The sequence below is a fragment of the Dipteris shenzhenensis genome, chromosome 7 (genome assembly GCF_047967505.1).
Source record: "Dipteris shenzhenensis isolate YYH24624 ecotype China chromosome 7, Dip_SZ_1.0, whole genome shotgun sequence".
Classification (NCBI taxonomy): Eukaryota; Viridiplantae; Streptophyta; class Polypodiopsida; order Gleicheniales; family Dipteridaceae; genus Dipteris; species Dipteris shenzhenensis.
Window position 1 is genome coordinate 58,696,658 of NC_141602.1, and position 23,993 is coordinate 58,720,650.

Genomic DNA, 23,993 nt, shown 5'->3' on the forward strand with positions numbered 1-23,993 from the left:
GGGCCATAACCGCAAACTCAAGACCTTGGCGAGGATCTTGTTTGCAATATCAAGCAAAGTGATCGATCTCCACATTCAGATGTCTAACCTATCTCCCCCTTTCGGGATCAAACAAATCCACTCCCTGCTCAGGGACTGAGGAAGGGAGCCCGTGTCAAAGATCTCCTGGCAAGCTAGGCGGAAAGGGGTGGAGATGATCTCCCCAAAGTTCCAGAAGAATGCCGGAGTCAAGCCTTCCTCACCAGGACACTTCTGGGTCGGGAGAGTCTTGAGGGCTTCCCAAAGCTCCTAATCCATGAAAGGCTCCTCCAAACTACTGCACAAATTGTGCGAGACTACCGTTGGAACGTGATCCCAAACCACCTCATGGGCCACAAGACAAGTTGGGGTCATCCTCTCCATTTTTTTTTTTTTCCATGAAAAAGACTTCTATTAAGTAAGAACAAAAACCCGCGAGAGCAAGCTCAAAGCGGAATACATCATGAAATCATGAGGATAAATAAAAAAACCCCTTAGAGTGAGGTGGAAAGAAGCCAAGGCTGAGGCTGAAAGTGCCATCTCAACCCTGTAGTAGATTCAGAGAAGAAAGGAGAATCCTTCCATTCCCTGAAGAAAGAAGCCCTCCTAGCTGAGGCTGCACGGGAGTCCCCCTGCATACCCGTCCATACGGCCATCAGAGTGTGTACGATGTCTGTCCAGATACTAGCCAATGTGTGCGAGGGATGAACCTGAGTACCCTCCATAGCCTCTGTGCATCTGGCTCTCCAGATATGCCAGGCTGCTATGCTCGCTAGAATCTCCCAAGAAGTATCCACAGAGGCATGTACAGCTGTAAAAGGACGGTGTGGTACCACATCCAACGAACAGAACTCAACCCGATGACGTCGAACCGAAATGGCCCGAGAGGAGTCAACTCCCTCATAGAAAACCTGAGGTCCTGTAAGAGAAAGCCAAGCCACCGAGCCCCAAGTCATAAAAAGTGGGGAATGGGCAAAGTGACTGAAGATCCTGGCTATCCCCATCCAAATCAATCTCGCCTGTCTGCAATCCCATAAGCAATGCTGAATAGACTCCGAAGCAGAAAGGCAACGAGGGCAAGTAGGGTCGGTGGACCTCCAAAGGTTCACTGCAATCCCTCCATGGATAGAAAGCCAAAAGAAGATAGTGATCTTTCTATTCCTGTGGGATTTCCAGAGCCTCCTCCAGAAGTACCTCTGCTGATCCGCAGTAATACCAAAAGTCTCCCAATGAGGAACTCTGGAGGGTCTCCAACCTCTACTACTGAGCTGAAATCTCCTGGCATTACTGACCGTGTAACGAAAGAAGGGGATGCTCTTCTCTCGATGCCCCGCGTCAATCCACTCCCACTCTCCGGGGTCCCACTGTAAATACCTGATGGGAACTTCTCCATAGAGCCAGAGCCTCCAAGACCCGGTGGAGAGTAGCTGGGGGTCAGGGTCTAAGAACCACTCTGAATCTGATCCCTGCATCAAAAGACCTACAACCCTGATAGGCTGAAAAGCAGACTCAAGCAAGATGTCCTCTGTGGACTTGAGCAATCTACCACCATCCTGGACACTAAAAACCAAAGCATCCTCCTGTGCATCTCGGAAAGCTAAGACCTGAAGCGGAACCCCGCCTCTCGAGAAAGTACCTGCCCAAGTGGAGGAAGTGAGTGGCATATCATTTGTGTCTATCCAAGCCTCTGGAAGGGCTGCCTCAATCTGCAAGATCCTCCCTGCACTCCCTCTGAGATGTCCTTTCAACCTTGATTTGGTTTCCTCTGGAAGCCTACTAAAAGCTTTCCAAGATCCCAAAGAAGAAGCAGGTCCCCTCTCCCACCTGGCCCACTGCATGTAGAGTGAGGCACCCAGTGGCCTGCCAAGATCATCTAAAATACTGTCGTTCTACATGATGGGCTGCCTATCAATCTCTTCCCGGGATGAAGGAGGAATCCTCCGAAGAGAGCTTCTGAAACTGGCCCAAGCTTTCAGAATGGCAACCATGAGAGGGGACGAAGGTGACCTGAGGTGTGCTGTGGTGAAGATCCATCTAACACTGCTCATCCAGTCTCCTCCTGAGGAACGTGTGCACCTCTGTATGCTGCTGATAAGAAAGTCCTTCCACGGTTCCTGTCCTCGCATAAGTCCTCGCACCATTATCTTGCAAAGTAAAGCTCTGCACTGTAAATCTGGACTGTAAATCTGGATCAATAATATTGAGACCCCCATCCTGTGTAGGGAGGATGAGGGTCTCCCAAGCCACCCTGGCTAAGGCATCTGCTGTGCCATCAAGCCCACTCCAGAGAAAGTTCCTGATCGGTCTTCTGAGCTGAATGATGCAATCCCTAGAACGGCACCAACATGAACATATAAACCAGGCTGTGGCCAAGAGGACCTGGTTGACCACCACAACTCTAGAGGCAAGATCCAGCTTGGCTGAGCTCCAAAAGAGAAGCTTCCTTCTAATGCTCTCCAACACGGGAGCAAACTGCTGCGTGGTAGAAATACCCAAGCCGACCTGGCAGCCCAAATACCTGATAGGCACACCCCTCTGAACCCAAGTGAACCCTATGTCAAGCCCCCAAATTGGAGTGTCTTCATCACTGATCCAAAAGCCATTGGATTTATGCCAATTTATCTGCGCCCCTGCCGCCAAGCAAAATAAATCCAATGCTGTCCTGAAAGAAGTGAGCGTCTGTGGAGAGGCATCCAAATAAATCGCTGTGTCGTCAGCCAACTCACTGTCAAGTAGCTTCTCTTCTCTTCTGATGGGAAGTCTCAGCCCAAAGATGTCAGCTTGAGATCTAACATAGATACTCATAGCTTCGGCCACGAACAAAAAAAGGAAAGGAGCAAGGGGGCATCCCTAATGGACTGATCTTGAAATCTGAAATCTCTCACCCCTTACCCCACCAATAAGTACCTGGCTATGGGCTGATCTGTACAAAGAGGAAACACCTCTGATCCAAACATCAGTGAATCCAAAGCGTAGAAGGGTGCCCTCCAAAAAACTCCAATCTACTCTGTCATAAGCTTTTTCAAAATCCAATAGTAGAATGGCAAGATTCTGGCCACTCTGCATGGCCCACTCTGAAGCTTCCCAGAAAGAAAAAATGTTATAAAAAATACTTCTGCCATGTACAAAACCCGTCTGAGTGTCATGAATAAGATTTGGGAGAAGTGGCTGCAATCGGAGGCTGATAGCCTTGGCCAGAATCTTGTAACAAGTCCCCAGAAGTGTGATAGGCCTCCAGTGGGACAATAAGTTTCTGCTACCTCCTTTTGGGATAAGGTGGATGAGACCCTTTGTAAGCGACCCAGGCATCTCGCCAGAGTCCCAAATGGCCTGCATGGCTGAAGTAATATAGTCTCCAATCATATCCCAAAATGCAATGAAAAAAGACGGGGTGAGGCCATCTAAACCTGGGCACTTGCCCTTGTGAAGGGCTGAAAGTGCAATCCTGAACTCTGTGTTGGTGAAAGGTGCGTCGAGTAGAACATGCATATCCGGATTCACCAACACAGGGATACTCTGCCAAATAGCCTGCCTAGCATCCTCTCTATCGTGTGTCTCAGGATCAGCAATAAGGAAGGTGGCATAGAAATCTGAAGCTATGCGTAAGACGTCATCAGGCTCTGTCTGTAAAACCCCATGTGAGTCAATAAGCTGGGATACACTCTCTCTACTATGTCTAGGGCCAAGACTAGAGAAAAAGTGTTTATTGACTCTACCACCCATCTGAATCCAGAAGGACTCCCGTGCATGAAAGGCATACTCTGCTCTCTGATCAAGCAATAACTGCAGATGAGCCCTTGCTGCAGCAAGGCGCTCCTGAATCCAAGCATCTGAAGGCCGTTTCTGCTCTTCCCTCTGCAAAGCTGCCAACTGCTGGCGAACACCAATCTCATGTCTGAGAATATCTCGTCTCCTGGTACAAGCAACTAAGCAGTAAAAGTCGCTAATACCAGAAAGGGCAGTGGCTACATGTGATGGATGTGGCTGCCCACCCTGGACATTAGCAAACCATATTTGTAGGGCTGCCTCTGTGTAAAAGGCATCTGGAATCCTGATGCTGGCAGACCGGCCTCTCAAGTGAGGCTCTAAGATAGCCAGCACAACAGGAAAGTGGTTTGAAGTGGAAACCCCAGCAACAATGCATACCGATCCACCTCTTTCTAGTGCCCAGTCATCTACATAGAATCTGTCAATGCGTGCATGAATAGGCATCTGCTGCCTCCTGTTCGACCAAGAAAACAGGAGGGACTGTGGCTGAATAAGAAAGGCATCATCACACCAAGTATCTCTGCCACCGAAGTGAAAAAGGAAGGCATCCCAAGCTGCTCTCTCCAAGGAGTGAAGTCCACCTTCTCTACCCCCTTTTTTGTCTGACGGTAACTCGACCATGTTAAAGTCACCTCCAATCACCCATGAATCCACAATGGGGGCCCAAGAGAGCAAAGTCTTCCGCATAAGGACACGTTCCCCTCTAATGTTGGAGGCATATAGGTTAAGGAAACCAACCTTACGCCCTCCAATCAAAAGAATAATCCACTGAGCTCTAGAGGGAATAATGACTCCGTGTCCAACAACTAAGGGGAGAACCGACTGCGAAACTGAAATAGAAGTGCGCCCCCTGGTGCCCAAGGCAGGCGACCAAAAAGTATGGCCAGAAAGCAACTTGCCTGACTTGGCACAATCTCTAGAATCCAGCTTGTGCTCTTGAATAAATAAGATATCAATGGAACCCCCACTTGGATGAAGCTGATCCCGGATCAGCTGTCTACGGCGGCGATGTGGGACGCCACCTAGGCCCTGTATGTTCCAACTGATAATCCTCATCGACGGGAGGATGTAGAGTGGAACACCTTACCCGACCTAGTGGCGGAAAGAAACCCCTCAACAAGGGAAGACCTCCTACTCGAGGAGGGAGGGATGGAACCAAGTGGCGGAAAATCAAGAGGAGAAAGAACCCTGCCACCTGAAGAAGAAGCCCTGTCAACAGGTAACCCAATCACTGGCTCCCCAAAAGTAGCGGGCACAAACTCCTCCTCTGGGAAATCTGAACCATCTGCCAAGGCTGTAAACGAGTTCCTGTGGAGCAAGCCAGACACCGGAGTGCGAAGGATCCCTTGTGAGGGAAGAGGATGAATAGTGTAAGCTATCCCCTTCCCCCTATCCAAGGGAGGAAGTGAGGAATACTCTATATCATGTGTCTGCCCAGCCGCGGAGACCTCTACTGCCTCAAGAAGAGCGTCTGGCACCGCTAGATCTAGGGAAGAAGCTGCAACCGGGGAGGAGGTCGAAGCTTCAGCGTCTCGGACTGTGCAAGGTGAGACTGGAGGGACAACTCGAGGTGAATCAGAGTCCACTAATGTACCCTCGTGAATAGAAGCAGGAATCTGCACACGTGCCGGAACCCACTGGAGAGTGTGGCGTGCCCTTGAGGTAGGTGGGGGTCGAGGAGCAGGTGATGGACTCTACCACCCATCTGAATCCAGAAGGACTCCCGTGCATGAAAGGCATACTCTGCTCTCTGATCAAGTAATAACTGCAGATGAGCCCTTGCTGCAGCAAGGCGCTCCTGAATCCAAGCATCTGATGGCCGTTTCTGCTCTTCCCTCTGCAAAGCTGCCAACTACTGAACACCAATCTCACGTTTGAGAATATCTCGTCTCCTGGTACAAGCAACTGAGCAGTAAAAGTCGCTAATACCAGAAAGGGCAGCGGCTACATGTGATGGATGTGGCTGCCCACCCTGGACATGAGCAAACCATATCTGTAGGGCTGCCTCTGTAAGGTCCTCCTCTGTGTAAAAGGCATCTGGAATCCTGATGCTGGCAGACCAGCCTCTCAAGTGAGGCTCTGAGATAGCCAGCACAACAGGGAAGTGGTCTGAAGTGGAAACCCCCGCAACAATGCATACCGATCCACCTCTGTCTAGTGCCCAGTCATCTACGCATGAATAGGCATCTGTTGCCTCCTGTTCGACCAAGAGAACAGGAGGGACTGTGGCTGAATAAGAAAGGCATCATCACACCAAGTATCTCTGCCACAGAAATGGAAAAGGAAGGCATCCCAAGCTGCTCTCTCCAAAGAGTGAAGTCCGCCTTCTCTACCCGCTTTTTTGTCTGACGGTAACTCGACCATGTGTTAGTCACCTCCAATCACCCATGAATCCACAATGGGAGCCCAGGAGAGCAAAGTCTTTCACATAAGGACACGTTCCCCTCTAATGTTGGAGGCATATAGGTTAAGGAAGCCAACCTTACGCCCTCCAATCAAAAGAATAATCCACTGAGCTCTAGAGGGGATAATGACTCCGTGCCCAACAACTAGGGGGAGAACCGACTGCGAAACTGAAATAGAAGTGCCTCCCCTGGTGCCCAAGGCAGGTGACCAAAAAGTATGGCCAGAAAGCAACTTGCCTGACTTGGCACAATCTCTATAATCCAGCTTGTGCTCTTGAATAAATAATATATCAATGGAACCCACAGTAACACCTGGATGAAGTTGATCCCGGATCAGCTGTCTACGGCGGCGATGTGGGACGCCACCTAGGCCCTGTATGTTCCAACTGATAATCCTCATCGACGGGAGGATGTAGAGTGGAACACCTTACCCGACCTAGTGGCGGAAACAAACCCCTCAACAGGGGAAGACCTCCTGCTCGAGGAGGGAGGGATGGAACCAAGTGGTGGAAAATCAACAGGGGAAAGAATCTTGGCACCTGAAGAAGAAGCCCTGTCAATAGGAAACCCAACCACTGGCTCCCCAAAAATAGCGGGCACAAACTCCTCCTCTGGGAAATCTGAACTCTCTGCCAAGGCTGAAAACGAGTTCCTGTGGAGCAAGCCAGACACCGGAGTGCGAAGGATCCCTTGTGAGGGAAGAGGATCAATAGTGTAAGCTATCCCCTTCCCCCTATCCAAGGGAGGAAGTGAGGAATGCTCTCTATCCTGTGTCTGCCCAGCCGCGGAGATCTCTCCTGCCTCAAGAGGAGCACCTAGCACTGCTGGATCTAAGGAAGAAGCTGCAACTGGGGAGGAGGTCGAAGCTTCAGCGTCTCGGACTGTGCATGGTGAGACTGGAGGGACAGCTCGAGGTGAAGCAGAGTCTACTAAGGTACCCTCGTGAACTGAAGGAGGGACCTGCACACGTACTGGAACCCACTGTAGAGCGTCGCGTGTGCTTGAGGGAGGTGGGGGTCGAGGAGCAGGTGAAGGACCTGTACCACCCCCCTGTTGAGGCCGAGGAATAGGTGCTGGACCTGTACCACCACCTAACTGAGGAGGACCGCCAAGCGAAGGACGAGGAGCAGGAGCTGGACCTGTACCACCCCTCTGTCAAGGTCGAGGGGCAAGTGCTGGGTCTAAACCACCCCCCTGTCCCCCCTGTCGATGCCCTGGGGCGGTAGCTGTACCAGAGGGCTTCTTGGGCCTTTTCTTCTTCCTGGGGCAATCCCTGGCAAAGTGTCCCGAGGTCCTGCAAATCCTACACTGGTCCTGCCTGCCTGAAATCTCTACTCTCTGGCGAAAAAAGGAACCATCCGGGCGCTGGATCATAACGTGATGCATCTTGAGGTTAGGATCCTTGCAAAGGGCCCTAACTCTAGGAATCCCATCAGCCTTGGTTGCCTCTGCTGCAATCAATGGCAACCCAGGGAGGGGTGGGATCTCAGCAACTGCGCCAAAATGCTCCCCCATAATAGAAAGAAGTCGATGGTAAACCTGGGGAAGCCCGGGGAACCTGATGAAGAGCGAGAAGATTTTCTTATCTGCCTCTACTGGGTCGAAACCAATGTGAAAGGCTTCAAAGAAGATCTTCCTGTGTCCCAGGTGTAAAAACTCAGCCTTGAGCACAGTGCTCGCAGCCTCTGGAGTGTCAAAAACAATCTGGAAAAAACCTCGTCCCAGCAGACGGACATCTAACAATCGTGGAGTGAGGTCTGGGGGGAGAGCCGCAAGCATCCAGTCTCTGGCTTGGGATCTGGAGGGGTGAGACCCGAAGATGCGTGCTAGCAACGTGGTAGAGCATTCAATCTCTACATCCTTCTTGAGCTGCTGCAACTCGTCTTTAGAGAAAGTGATAGTTTTCACGGCCGGTGGAGGTGGAGTAGGATTGGCTGACGGAGTATCCATCGCCAATCAAGGTGAGGAGGCCGACTCTAACAAATTAAAGGCTCCTTCTGTTCCAAAAAAGCTGCGGGAGAAAAGGGGGCAGAAGGAGGGGAAAGGAGGCAAGGAGGAAGCAGGGGGGAAGGGGAGGGAAGGAGGAGAGGGGTTGAGAGGGGAAAGGGGCAAGCTGAGAGGGAGGGAGGGGGCGCTGGAGGGGAGGGCTGAGAGGGAGTGGAGAAGAAGGAGAGGGAGAGGGAGAGGAAGGAGAGAAGGGAAGGGGAGGAGAGGGGGGGGGGGAGGGGGCGGAGAAGCAGGGAGGAGGCGGGGGGGAGCAGGCTGAGAGGTAGGGAGAGGGCTGAGAGGAAGAGAGGGGGCGGGAGAGCAGGCAGGGAGGGGGCGGAACAGCAGGGAGGGGGCGGAACAGCAGGGGGGAGGCGAAGGGCAAGCAGGGGGAGGGGGTGGAACAGGGGGAGGGGGCGGAAAGGCAGGGGGAGGGGGCGGAACAGCAGGGGGGAGGGGGCGGAAGCAGGGAGAGGGGGCGGAACAGGGGGAGAGGGCGGAAAGGCAGGGGGAGGGGACGAGGGTAGGCAGGGGGAGGGGGCGGAGCAGCAGGAAGGGGGAGGGGGCGGAGCAGCAGGGAGGGGGCGAGGGACTGGCTGAGGGGAGAGAGGGAGGGACGGGCTGAGGGAGGGGGAGCAGCAGGGGAACGGGGAGGAGCAGCAGCTCCCGTTTGTACCAAAATGTAACTTTAAATCCAAAAAGTTTTGGAAATAGAGTTCTCCAGGAAAAACTTATCCTCCTTTCAGTTTTTTTTTTCCCGAAGAAAGAGACTTCTATTAAGTCATCATCCTCTCCATTTGAAAGAGCTGGCTGTAAAAACCTGTGGTCAGGTCTAAAATCTCCTGTGGGTCAGTGTGCATGATGCCCTGCGGATCCCGTAGACACTGCAATTGTGTGCCTGCCGATCGAGGCCCAGTGGTCTGAAAGAACTGCTTCGTCATCTTGTCCCCTTGCTGTACCCAGCGGGCCTGGGAGCAGTGATAGGAGAACACAGCCCGTCAAATCTCTATGTCCTGAAGCTCAAGGCGCGTGCTCTCAAACCTGCCACTAAACCTTTGGGATCCTGGGTCCCGCTCCTTGAGCCCCTCTCTATGGAGGTGAGGTCTCTGTGCAATGCCCACTCGCGCTCCTAAAGAGCCCCCCTCCGCCTAAGGGCATGAGCCTGCAACTCCTCATTGCTTCTCTAGATCGCGTCGGCCACCCACGAAGCCTAGCCCTTGCAAGGTGCTATCTCTAATTGGTGCGAAATCTCTGCTATGACCTGCTGAATCTCCTCATCCTGCAGGAGGTCCTCTAGAATGCGGACCCCCTTTTGGGAAAGACCTCGGCGGGGCTGCTCTAAGTGGAGTACTGCTGGAGAGTGATCTGACATCGTGGTGCCTGCCAGAATCCCAGTAGAGCTACCTCTATGTAGTGCCCAGTCCCCGACGTAGAAGTGGTCTAGCCTCTCAAGCAGTCCATCATGTCTCCTTTGTCCGAAACAGAAGAGGAGGCTACCAGGTATCCTGCTGAACTCTGGCTCTTGCCACGGGTCTCTGCCCCCCTGGTCATGAAGATGAGCTGCTCCCAGGTGCTCCGCTCTGCTGCTGGCATATCTGAGAGAAGGAGGCACCGCCTTGCTTGTCAGCCCCAAACTCTTGGTTGTTGAAGTCCCCTCCAACAATCTAGGAGTCTACACCTAGAAGACACTCTGTCAACCTCCTCCAAAAGGCCGGATGGTGCTGATTGCACGCTAGGGCATACACATTCAGGATCCCAGTCCTAGACTCTGCCATCCTAACTCCCATTTAAAACTGCCCGAAGCTCGCCTTGATCATAAATCTCTAGAGCCACTGTCTATGAGATTGAGATGCAGACCGCTCCGCTCCGTCCTACTGCAAGGGACCACACTTCCGGGCCTCTCCCTGGGAGGAGGTGGTGTCGCCACCTAACGTTTGATGCTGAGAACATATGCTCCTGAATCAAAAGGATGCCCACTGCGCGCCCTACCACTACCCTCTGTAGCTCCTGCCGAAGGATCAGGTAGTGCGGTTGATTGCGAGCACGGTCATGGAGCCCCTGCACGTTCCAACTCACTAAGGTCCAACTCATGAGGACGGCGGGGGTGCAAAAAACAAGGCTCTCCTGTGAGTGGGTGCATGTTCCAGAAAGACTGCCTTATTTGAATTTGCCGGGGATTTGAGAGCGAGTAGTCCGTGTCTGTATGTCGGCGTACTAGGGTGGACACCAGCTCGATGCCAATATTCTGTGCCCACTTCATCATGAAGGAGACTTCCACCCCGAACAGCTCCGCACACTTTTGAAGTGGCCAACAGTATGTCTGATCAACCTTTGCCTCAAGCGGCAATCTGATAACTCCTACTGCCAAACCAGACATCGGCTTCTCTCGTGTGAAGCACATATGAAAGTTCACTTGAGCACCATGGGCATGCCAAAGGTCCAGTCCCTATGGCCCCATCCACTCGTCCATCATGCGTGAAATCTGATCTCCCAGCATAGCATCAAATACCACTGGGGACCACTTCTCCAAGCCTGTGGAGGCAAACTGGAATCTCCAAACTGGGTGTGTGTGGGAGCCAACTACACTGATCGAACCCCCTTTCCGGGGTTGCAAGATCACAAGCGTAACCTCCATTAACTAGCCAATGATCAACAGGTTATTCAAACCTCTCCAAAACCTTTGAACCAGCATACTCTCCCACGTAGGGTTGAGCCATCAGTCCTTATGTTGCAATTATTTTGAAAAGCTATATCTTGTATCCTGTAAATGAATCCTATGATGAAGGAAATAAAGAAGCTTTGGTTTATAGTAAGGATTGACAGCTACAAGATTCAAAGACCACTCAAGTGTAAAGATATCAAGGCAGTGAATCATCGAAAAATACATTGCTTCATCTGCATCGCCTTGCATAAACTTTCTCTGATCTAATAATGCACCCTTGCCTAACAGTAACAAAGAAAAGGGTTGCTATGTGGAGTATGATAGGGCATCAATCTTGCAGGTATGTCTTGGGTCTATCTTCTCGTATATGACTTGAATATTGTATGAGCAGTAAGATACAAATTGTTTTTCCACTTTCAGATGTGTGGACGAGCTGGCCGCCCACAATTTGATGATAGTGGTGTTGTCATTATTATGACAAGGAGAGAAACAGTAAGCGATTTTTTAATTGATTGATAATTTCACATGTGGGAAAAAAACTCACGTAAGTTATTGATTAGAAATAATTCCTTTTAAAGCAGACTAAAAAATGCATTATACTTGCTTAGATAGAAGAACAAATGGAAACAAGCGTTTTTGGTGTAATAACAGTGACATATGTCTACCTAATATTCTTAAACAACATGATCATACATATCAAGAGCTCTTAATTTTCTGAGGATCCATCATTCACATTCAAAGGCATACAAATGTTGACAAAAATGATGCAAGCCTTTTCTCAGAATCTTTTGTTGCTGTTTTAAAGCCCAGGCAAAAGCTGATCTCAAGTTTAGTTTACATATTCATGAGACTATAAGTTACAGCTGTTCTTCTCCTGTCTAATGAATAAGAAGATGTAGAAGGCCTTAGGACAATACCTATGGGTCATCTGAGATGATTTGTTTGGATGAACCTTCACTACACTTGACACTATTGTTTGGATGCATCTACCCTGCACTTGACATGAGAGGACGGTGGAGTCACCCGAGATGGTTTGTGGCAGATTTACATTCAATGGACTTGAGTATCCCCAATGCAAGCAAGATGGAATTCTATAGAGAACATTTCTATACCTGACTCACAATGGTTTCATCATCCACCTTGGTATTTCATCTCTCAAATGGGTTACAAATTGCCATGGGTCAGTTTTGGATCTCATCCCTACATTCCATATCAAGGCTGGGCGACTGATCAATGCCACGCTCCACCATGAGCCCTCTACACTCTATATGATATGAAGGAGGTGGAGATAGAGGAGCTTGTGCTCATGGGATGTGCCCCCCTCCTCCTCATAATTGCAAGTTGAAACGTGCATGGTTTTATGATTGCGCCACACAATAGTCTTATTAGGGTGGGAACATGTGAGCTGTGCCAGTTATTGTTGATGATTGAGAAGTATATCTTGCCTTGCCACACACACACTTTTTTTTTGTGTGAAATCCTTATGTATTATGTTACAAGAAACTATGTCCCCCGAAAAAGAGGGGATAGGCAGTTACAACATCAAAAGCTCCCACTATAGGACAAAAAAGCATGATAATTTAGATCCCTTGCGTGGAGGCAGTCAAAGAATGGAGTGCATTATATTACAAGATAGCTATCCCAGAAAAATTTGGTAAGCTGAAATATTACACACTTTTTTTTTGGGGGGGTGAAAACTCTGAATGCTTTATATTACAAGATAGCTATCCAGAAAAAAACTGGCAAGCTGAAATAATACATCAAGCGAAAATGTCCAGGTAGGACAAATAAACATCCTGATCTATGTAGTGAGTTTGCAAACAATCGAAGAGTGATTGCTGCAAGGAACGACGGAAAAAAACCCAAGGAGAAAAGACTGGATCACCAAAGACTCTGTGATTTCTAGCTTTCCAGAGAGTCCAGAGTGCAGTAGCGAACCTAGGTGAAAAACAAATCAAAATCCGGCCGTTTAGGATAAATCCCAAACAATCAGAAAAGCTTGCTCAAAAAGCAGCCTGAGAAAATCTCAATCTCAATCTGTGCCGAAGGATGCCCAAGAAATTTTGAGTCTCAGGGCAATGCCAAATGATATGAGACATAGATTCCCTGGGAGCTAAATACTGATGACAGATGGCTGGAGCAATACATATGCATGATAGAAGCTGTCCAAATGGAACAACCCCCAACCGGACATGCCATAAAAAGACCTGTTGGCGTAATGGGACCTTAGAGTGCCAAATCTGTTTCAATCTCTTTCTCCACCATTTGAGTGGTGAAATATTACACGCTCTTTTCGGTGAAATCTTTGATTGATTATATTATATGAGTAGCAACCTCAAAATAAGGTGCTACAATTACATCAACTGAAAATTTCAGTATATGCCAAAAAGACCTCATGATCTATGCAGCGGGTCTGCAAGCAATCAAAGAAAGATTACTGCAGAGAACGCCTAAAAAAGCCAAACAGAGAGAAAGTAGGATCACCAAAGACTTTACAATTCCTATATGTCCATAAAGTCCATAGTTCCCAGTAGCGAACCCAAACAAACAAAAGACGAAACTCCGGTCTGGATGGATGAAACCCAAATAGCTAGAAGAACTTCCCAAATGGAATAGATGTATTTCTCTCTCGCAAGCGCTGTCGAAGCAGATCAAAAAACTCACGAGAGCACGGACAATGCCAAAACAAGTGAGACACAGTCTCCGAAGAAGCAAAACATCTGTGGCAAAGTGCAGGAGCAATGTGTTGATGAGCTAATAGCTGTCCAGATGGAAACACTCCCAAAAGCACTCGCCAAAAGAAAACCTGTTGTCGAAGCGGTACTTTATAGGCCAAAGTTGCTTAATCTTTTCCTCCACCACTTGGCTGGGTGATGCATTCACCAAACAGAATCACCTCTCTCTGAAACCCAAGGTTGAGGCAAAAGGATTTTATACAATGTAGGTACAGTAATCTGAGGTAGCCTCAAAGGACGAGAAGAGGACCCTCGAGAAGTCAAAGTCCAATCTTCCAACCAGTCCTGGAGTTATAAAGGAGGAATCAGAACAAAAGGCGAGAGCATAGAAGTAATTTGTTGCCACAAAGGACGATAATGAGAGCCTAATCCATATGTAGTGGCTGCTAGAGAAAAGGGGAGTACAGTACCAGCATGATCTATAGCATCAGCAACCGAGGTGATGCCTTTAAACGAGACAAAGTAGGAACGTCGAGGTTCCCGTAAAGCCAAGGGAGGCTGAACCAGTCAAGAAGCAAGCGGGAGACAAAAGGGCAGCCAGGCAAAGTGCCATTAGTGCAACCAAAAAAGAAATCCTAGTGATCGAGTTGCCAATGACCAAATGCAAAAATATTGATATGAGTGACCAAAGTCCGAATCATAAGAGCCCAAGGCTGATCACCTTGCAGAAATTGCAGCAACATTTTCCCCCTATGGGCAAGAATATGCACATGAATATCCGTGATGTTCAATCCACCATGCATCTTGGGAGAACAAATGTGATGCATTGAAAGCAATATTACACACACACACACACACACACACATTTTTTTTTTTGGTGAAGATTTTGTTGCTTTATATTACATAGTAGCTTTCCCCGAAAGGGAAACTCAAAAGTACTGTGACAACAAAAAATGATATTTTGGTCTAAACCTGTGGGAGGATTTGTGGGGCCCGCAAGGTGACAAAAGCTAGCCGTGGAGACAAAGAACCAAGAAGCATGACGGAGAAGTTGGTGGTGGGATACGGCTCTTTGCGGCTACTCTCATTGCGGCTTGTCAATCTTTTGATGTCGACTACTTTATTTCATGTAATCATTCATGTGGATTTGACACTAATTAGACTAATTAGTGAAAATGATTGCAAATGTGATTATGAGTGGAGTGCATCATTGTAAATACCACGGGTATGAATTATAAATACCTTGGTATAGGGATAGAATGGTTTGGGAGATATATTATTTGCTTTGTAATTGGGAAAATAGAAATGAGTCATGTATTTTGAGTGGGCCAGATGACTGCATGGCCTCCATGATGTACTAAAATAATATGGAGATCACATGCCAAGCACATGGAGGGCATGTGGAGGAGTGTGGAAGAGTGTAAAGTGAAGAGAAATCCTTCTAGAATTGCAATGTGGTATATGGAGGATGTTGACATATGATAAAGAGAGGGTCCGTATGGGCTCCAAGGGGAAAGACTCTTGACTTTCTCAAATTTTAAAGAGTCATGAGGATCTTGTGATGGGACACTTGTCAAAATGTGTCCCCAAAAGGACATTTGATGGTGACCCATGTCCTGGCTGAAAATGTAACAAGATGGAGGGTGAGAATTGCTCTATAAAAGAGACGTCTCTCCTCCCTCTCCATCATCTGGTTCTTCTCTTTGTAGTTATGCCATCACTTGTATCTAGCTTTGCCTATCTTTTCCCTTCTCCCTAGAACATTAGGCTCTCACTTTGTACCCCTCTTCTTGCTATTGATGTTTTGAATAAAGTTCATGCTTCCTTTTCCTCATGCTTCTTCCATCCCCTCTCTCCTCGTTCTAAAGCTTAGTGTACCCACATGAGTGAGTCATTTCTATATCTGTTTTAAGGGTATTCTCTACTCCCCTAGGCGACCTCAATTCGCCATGTCTCTGGGAAGCTACTCCTCTACTGAAGGAGATCGTTGCCCTTGCCATAATTGCAGTCGGGTATGGACAATTTTGACAGTCTTCCGTAAAATGGTCATAACTTTCTACTCCGAGCTCCGTTTTGAATGAAACTTATATCAGAATCTTCGTCTTTTCAAGCTCCATCTACTGATGGATTCAGATCTTTGTTCCATTTAGTAGAATAAAAGTTATTGTTGTCTAAGTGGTCGGGTCTGTTGTTTGGAGTAGTTTTGAGAACCTTTCGTAAAACCGTCATAACTTTCTGTTCCAAGCTCCGTTTTGAATGAAACTGATATCAGAATCTTCGTCTTTTCGAGATCTATGTTTCGTCCCAACCGTCCCATTCAGCCAAATCAGCCCTATCAATTCACGCCTTTCACATCAGTTCACATTGTGTTGAGTCAAAAGATGTTCTTCCAACAACGGCTCGCCCTTACTTTTAGGGCTGACCGATTAGCTCAAATCAATGCTTCCCCTCAGCCTTTCTTGTTTCCAATGCTAGAGTATAACCTCACCTTTGACGTCTATATCTTCGTTTTGATCTAAGAAGATAGAGAGTGAGTGTCTCTTTAAGCTTCATCTAATGCCCAAATCTCTTCTCTCTTCTTCAATTTGTGGATTGGGACGTGACCTAAACCAAAACCCCCAATTTTGTGTCACATCTGTTGGTGGAGACGCCGGGTAGGCTTTGCCTAGGATTTTCCTATCATAACCTCACGATCTCATCTTGTTTACAAGTAAAGACTTTCTTCTTTGTGCTCATTTTTGTACAAGATGTACAACATTCTAGCGTTCCGTGGATCAGAAGGAGAAGACCCGAGGAGTTATCTTCGGGAATTCAATCGAGCATGCCGCTTGACTGGTTGGTCTATGAAGGAACATGCTGAGATACTTCCAGATTTCTTGGAGGGTGTGGCCTTAACTTGGTACGAGGCCTTGTCAAAAGATACCAAGGATGATTGGGAAAGCTTGGTCGAGGCAATGAAGGAGAGATTTGGGACATTGGAGTCACCAAATTCCTTGTTATTGCAGTTGGAGCAGATTTCCCAAAAGGAAGGAGAGTCAGTTTCGACCTTCGCTATGAGGTATGAGGATTTATTCATCATGTACCAACAAGCTGCTTTGCATGTGGTTGAGTCTTCTTCATCTTCTACGGGAGATTCTAAAGGTTCATTGGCAATGGAACATCTCAAGATGAGTAAATTTGTTTATGGTTTGGATTCTACCTTGCGTGGAAAGGTTCTAAGCAAAAATCCCAGTAATTTCAAAGAGGCTCTTCGCATTGCTTTGAAGAAGGAGGCGGCCCATCAAATTGAGTCCGCATTTCAGCCATCTACAAGTATCATGACTCCGGCACATCAGGTAGAGGTAGCCTCAACATCCCAGGTATCTGCTCCCTCACTGGATCATAATATTACACAATTGCTGGCAGAATTTGCTGATTTGAAGTTGCACTTAGTGAATGCTAAGCCACCTAGGGCTCCACAAACTGAGGATAAGCCTAGGGATAAAAGCAATGTTACTTGTTATGAATGTCAAGAGAAGGGACACTATCGTCCCAAATGTCTAAAATTGAAAAAAAGAGAAGACAAGAGTGTAGTACTCTAGGAAAGAACATGTCAGAGGAGGAATATGAGGAAGAAACTTTGATGCCATTGAGTGACGAGGAAGAGGAGGGAGAGAGAGAACGGAAACATAAGAAGAAAAAATCATCCCGAAGAAAGATTGGACAATCTGATTTTCCTCTTGGACAAGGGACTCTTAGTTATGATCTATTGACAGAACTTAGAGAGAAGACTGCACAAATCACATTTGGGCAGATTTTGGCACTCTCTTCAAAACTTAGGAAGGAATGGAGTAAATTGGCCAGCACTAGGGAGTCTAAGAAAAAGAAGAAAAAGGATAATGGGACACCTATGGCACAAAAGGTAGACATAGATGTGGTAGATGATGTACCTGTTGTTGACGTTATCATAGATGGCCAGACTATTTCTAATGCATACATTGATGGGGGTGCATCGATAAATTTCATGAGTGAGAAGACAATGAAAGATGCTGATTTAAAGTTATCTTCTCTCAACTCTCCTTATCGCATTAAGTTGGCTGATAATACTAGAGTGAAAACTCTAGGAGTCGTGAAGAATTTGGTAGTGGATGTGTGTGGAATTTTTGTACCTACAACATTTCAGGTTATTCCTACAAAACCAGATGCTAGGGCTTACCCATTGATCTTGGGAAGGCCTTGGCTCTGTCAAGTGAAGGGAGTACAGAATTGGGAGACAGGTGATCTTATTCTCCAAGGAGGGAATAGGAAGGTCCACTACAACATCAAGAGTTGCCGTAAGAAGGTGGTAAAGGAGGAAACTTCAACTTCCGAGAGCTCAGAGTCCGAGCCATCCGATCATGAGACAAGTGGCACCTCCGAGGAATCCATCTCAGAAGGAGAGGTCGAAGGAGTGGTGTTTGGTCTTTGCCTTGGTGTTGATTGGGGGGACAATCAAGGAAATGGAGCTTCAAAAGGAGAATCATCTTCAACCATGTATGAGGAAGTGGTGGATCGCACTAGTCTTCACCAACAAAATGAGATTCTTCTTGATGAGACTATAACAGGTACTGAAAGAGATGAATACCTAGAAATGCTTGATGGGGTTCCTAATCTGTTTGCAAATAGTTACTCACAGGTGCGCCAAGTTACCTTACTGGAGCATAAAATTGACTTGAAGCCTCAAAGCAAGCCAGTGGTGCAATGGCTTAGACAGTTGGGAGTGGTACAAGCAGAACTGCTCAGGAAGGAGATAACTAACTAGCTCCAAACTGCATTTATTTTTCCAGTTGAGAATTCAGAGTGGGTTTCTCCAGTGGTGGTTACTCCCAAGAAAGGAAAGAAATGGCGTGTTTGTGTGGACTTTCGCCCTCTGAATGCATGCACAAAGAGGGATTATTTTTCTCTACCATTTTAGGATGAGATATTGGATCAAGTTGCAGGCCATGAAATATATTCAGTATGTGATGGGTACTCCGGATACTTCCAAATTTGGATTTGTGAGGAAGATCGAAGGAAGACTTCATCTATTACACCATGGGGGGTGTATGCATATAGGGTGATGCCATTTGGTTTAACTAATGCACCAGCAACTTTCCAACGTTTCATGAGCCAGGTATTTGCACCCTACTTGGGAAAGTTCATAAGAGTGTTTTTGGATGATTTCTGCATTTATTCAAGCCGTGTGGTTGCCTTAATCCTACAAAATGCCGTTTGGCCAGGAAGAAGATGGCTTTGTTAGGACATGTTATCTTGGAGGAAGGTATAGAATGGATCTTGAGAAGGTACAAGCAATCATGGCCCTTCCACCACCTCGTAATGTCAGAGAAGTGAGGGGCATTTTGGGAAAAACAAAGTATTACCATCGCTTTGTTGATATGTTTTCTGAAAAGATGTATCCAATAAATTTATTGACAAAGAAAAATGTATCTTTTCAATGGGGACTAGAGCAAGATAAGGCATTTTATTTGCTAAGTCGAAGGCCAATTATGCAGCCTCCTAGGTGGGAGGATGATTTCTATGTAAATCCAAGTGTGTTAACTCATTCAATGGGAGCTATACTACTTCAGAAAGGTGAGCAAGGACGCATGCAACCAGTGTATTATGCAAGTCGGCAACTCACAGAGGCTGAGGAGAGGTACAGTGAAATGGAGAAAGAAGGTTTATCTTTGGTGTTTGCAGTGAAGAAGTTTAGGTCATACTTGCTGCCTCGTCCTTTTTTCTTTCTTACATCTCAACTGCTTTACAATTTTTGGTTCGCAAACCCAATCCTGTTGGAAAGTTTGCTAAGTGGATTTATGAGTTCGAGAGTTCTCTTTTACTTTTATTACAGAAAGCACCACTAGAGCTTCTCTTGCAAATTTGCTTATAGGTAAGGAGGAGGAAGAAGTAACAAAGGAAAAGGAAGACTTAGATGAAGAGTTGGAGACCCCGCCAACAGCTTTCAAGCTGCATTTTGATGGAGCCTTTAGCCCTTCTAGGAAATGTGGTGTTGGGGGGATAATTCTATTTGATCTAGAAGGAAAAGAGGTATGGGCCTCTCTCTTACTTAATAGAAGTCTTTTTCTTGGGAAAAAAAAAAAAAGAGGTATGGGCCAAGGGTAGGCAATTTCCTGAAGCAATATTAAATAATGTGGTTGAGTACAATGCATTGATCTGTGGATTAGAAGATTGCCTAAAGGAAGGAGTGAAAGAGGTAGAGTTTAAAGGGGACTCTCAACTGGTCATTAGGCAAATGAAAGGTGTTTATAAGGCACGGAGTTCTAATCTACAAGATCTTTATAAAAGAGCGATGGAGTTAAAGGAAGCTTTTGAGTTTTGCAAGTTTGTGCATATTCAAAGAAAAGATAATCATCAAGCTGATGAGATGGCTACTAAAGCTATGGCTTCTTTCACTGAAGCTACTCTTGCATTGATAGATACAGGTTGGCCAGAGCTCCAATATGTTCAATATTACTTGGATGAAGGACCTTTTCCTCATGGATTGACCCCTCAAGAAAAGCAGAGGCTCACAAGGAATGCTCATCCTTATACAATCCTTGGGGATGTTCTATACAAGCAAGGTAAAGATAAGGTTCTTAGGAGGGTAGTGAGCTTGGAAGAATCTAAAAAAATTATGGAGCTATGTCATGAATGTTCAGGTCACTTTGCTTCAGCTAGCACTACTCGAAAGATCCTTAACACAGGGTATTATTGGCCCCGACTCAACAAAGATGTCCATGAGTGGTGCCGAAGTTGTGAGGTATGCCAAGCATATGGACGCAAGCAATTGGTTCCTGGGCCCTTGAATCCCATTTCAGCATATGGTCCATTTGAGAGGTGGGGTTTGGATTTTGTTGGCCCCCTTCCTCGTTCTTCACAAGGGAAGTATTACATATTAGTTGCAACTGATTATGCAACTAGATGGACAGAAGAAAAAGCTACTGTCAATAACAATGCAACAACGGTGGCATCACTAGATTAGGCTTAGGGCCGAGGACCTTAAGGAACCCTTAGCATTTATGCACATGCTTACCTTTAGTGGAGAGGCTTCTTTTTGGTGCTATCTTATTAGTGTTGAAGAAGTGAAAGGAAAGCATGAAGCTGAACACAAAACAAGAGAATGCTTATAGATTGAAGAAGGGTGAGGTCCATATGTAGGCACCTCTACATGAGCCACCAAGCTCCACAATCATCTCCTCAATTAGCTCCTAGAATTTGTCAATCAGCCTATGTGGCATCTACCATCACCTAACAGTGCTTATGGGCACCTAACTGTGCCTCTAGCACACACACATAGAACCCAAGGTGTGCCTGGGGCATACACCTTGAGATATCCCAATAAGAGAATGCTTATAGAATGAATAAGGGTGAGGTCCATATGTAGGCACCTCTACATGAGCCACCAAGCTCCACAATCATCTCCTCAATCAGCTCCTAGAATCTCTCAATCAGCCTGGGGCATACACCTTGAGATATCCCAATAAACCCCCCCTCAAGGGAATGCCTGAGGCTATGTCAAGGATACATCTAGTCACATAGTGTCTCAAGCCATCTCATGGTGGTCAAGGATAATTCTATGGCTAGGATCTCATGCTAGCAAGGGTTTCCAAGGGTGTGAGGCAAACAAAGGGATACATAAGACCCTCCCAATGGTTATCTCCCCTGCATGTACATGCGCACAATGTCTGCAGGAGGTACCATGGAGTTAAACACATACAGATGGCCTACATCATATGGTGACCTGAGGTGTTTATAAAGAACACAATAGTTTATTCCATTCATTTTGGAGGACTATCCAGGCAGAGTACCTTGACTCAATATAAAAGAGAGATCTGGAGCATATGTGGAGTTGGTTCAAAAAGCATAATCATCATAGGAGGCCTCATCTTGTGGAGGCACATCAACTGAAAGTAAATTGGCAGTTTCTGGTTTTGTAGTTGCTTCCTTTTTGGCCTTACAAAACTTTTTATGGTGATTGTTTTTGCCACAATATTTGTAAGGATTGATCTTGAAACAATATTTTGAGAGGTGATTAGTCTTCCCACAATGTTTGCAAGGTGGAAACTTGCTCATTTGAGTTTTTATGGCATAGGCTGTGTCATTGCCTCTCCGAAGTTCCTTGTGCCTTTCTTCTTCTTAAAGGGCAGTAATAAGACCTTCAAGAGTAGGATTAGGAAGATTTTTCAATGTGGTGACAACATGATCATAATCTTCAGGCATACTTTTGAGCAATACTGCCATTGCATCATCCGTAGTGATTGGAAAGTTGATAGAAGCAAGTTGAGTCATGAGACTCCGCATGTGATTGACATGAGCAGCCAAGGGAGTGCCACTAGCCATCTTCAATTTAAAGAAAGCAATCTTAAGTGACAATTTTGAGATGTGAGAGCTAGCACCAAAAAGAATATCAATCTTTTGCCAAGCTTCAGAAGGAGACTCCATATGAGAAATGTGATGAATATAGTCATCTCCTAAGCCAAGAGCAATAATGCCATAGGCTTTCTCCTCTCTAGTAGGATCTCGTGCTAGGCGTGTAGGAGCTGAGAATTCTCCAGCATTAGAGGCTGTTGAAGAAGAAGTTGAAGCAGGTTTGACAAGCCCCCAAAGGTTTTCCCTCATCAATGCAAACTTAACTTTCATGTGCCATGTGTGAAAGCCTTTACCATTGAACTTATCAATATTCAAGAAGGTAGCCATGAGAGGGTCTAACCCAAAATGGGCAGTGTCTACTCTCTTACAAGGCTAGAAAAGATGAAAAGCTTCAAAGTACAAGCATTTGGTGTAGCAAAGACTTGTAACCAAATTCCATAATAAAAATCATAATGGAAATGATACTTCAACTTGCATGCTTCATAGAGGTGGCTAAATGAAAGTATTCCAAGCAAATCCAGATATAGCAACCTAAAGGAAAGTTGTAGCCACAATTGTATTGATGCTATTCAACACTTTAAAGTATCAGAAATGCCAAAGTAGCATCTAATGAAGCACCAAATTCACAACATTGTCAAAACTGTCCAAAACAGAGGCCTGATCTTGAAGGGCTTATATCTAACTCTTCACGGCAAAGAAAAGAGGGCTTTTTAGGTAGAAATAAAGCTGGTATACTAGAGAAGAGCCACTGAAGAGGAAAGTCAAAATGCCGTTTCACGTCGCCATAGCCAGGAGCTTGATTGTCGACTGGTTTTTTTGCGTTTTCTCCCTCCTTGGTGGACCATTTCACTTCAAATTTGGACAGGGGCTAGCTCATGTTGTTGTGCAAGCGTGGCTTAGAGGAATTTTGAAATGGTTGCTCCAACAAGTCGTATTGCACGAAATGGCGTCAGAAAGAAAGCGGCTATTGCACGGGTCTGAGGGCACCATTCCCTAATTACTCTGACGTGGAAGGTCGCCTATGTGAAGAGTCTCTCCAGCCAGAAGGACTCTAGACGCCTGTAGGAGGAGAATTCAGCCCTCCAAGTGGTTGGGTGGAAAGGGGAAAAATGGAGAGGAAGGTGGGGAAGAAGAAGAAGATGATGATGATGACATGGCATAAATGGGCTCAAGGAGGATCATAGTGCTCTGATACCATGTTGAAGAAGTGAAAGGAAAGCATGAAGCTGAACACGAAACAAGAGAATGCTTATAGAATGAAGAAGGGTGAGGTCCATATGTAGGCACCTCTACATGAGCCACCAAGCTCCACAATCATCTCCTCAATCAGCTCCTAGAATCTCTCGATCAGCCTATGTGGCATCACCACCTATCAGTGCTTATGGGCACCTAACTGTGCCTCTAGCACACACACATAGAACCCAAGGTGTGCGTGAGGCATACACCTTGAGATATCCCAATAATTAGTTTCTACTTGGTATTCTTATCAGTCTTTAACAACTTGGAATTCATAGAAGACAAGTTGGGATGGGCCTCCTTCACCTAGAGTCCACCCTTTGATCGAGGTGTCTAGGAGCAGCAGTTCTGATTACATACACAATTTTTGTGTGTAAAAGAACCTTTCATTAAGAAGAATGTTCACTCATAGCTGTCCCAAATTGAGACAGCAAACTAGAAGAAGGTGAAACAAGACCATCATAGCTGCTCCATTGAAGAACAACTAGTACAACAAAACTAAAAGCAATGAAGGTCTCCCATGAAATGCGCATCTTGAAGGGAGCAAAGAAGGGAGGAACGAAAGAAATGATAAATATCCACAGCAGAGGAGTGTCCATACATCCAATAGTTACGGGCATGATATAAAGGTCACAGTGCCCAATAACGACACCAATTGAAGGACTGAACATAGTTCGATGTAGAGGCAATCTCCCAAATAACCAAAACTACCTGCCAAAAGAGATGCTAGGAAATCAAGCACGGAGATAACTCCCCAATATGGGATGAAAATCACAGGCAACTGGGCAAGTTCAAAGCAGGTGCAGGATTGTCTCCCTCGGATGTGAACAAGATGGGCAAGCCAAGGAAGTTATGCGCCTAGCAGCCAAGAAAGAA

The 23,993-nt window shown here is 46.5% G+C and overlaps 1 protein-coding gene across 1 annotated transcript in view; it reads left to right on the forward strand.

Moving 5' to 3' along the window:
- The window catches only part of LOC147900578 (ATP-dependent DNA helicase MER3 homolog), a 168,480-nt gene that overhangs the window by 69,696 nt on the left and 74,791 nt on the right, over positions 1-23,993 (forward strand). The window contains exons 13-14 of the mRNA XM_087377593.1: positions 11,128-11,179; positions 11,260-11,331. Coding sequence (XP_087233719.1) covers positions 11,128-11,179; positions 11,260-11,331 — 124 coding nt within the window. The remainder of the gene's footprint in view (positions 1-11,127; positions 11,180-11,259; positions 11,332-23,993) is intronic.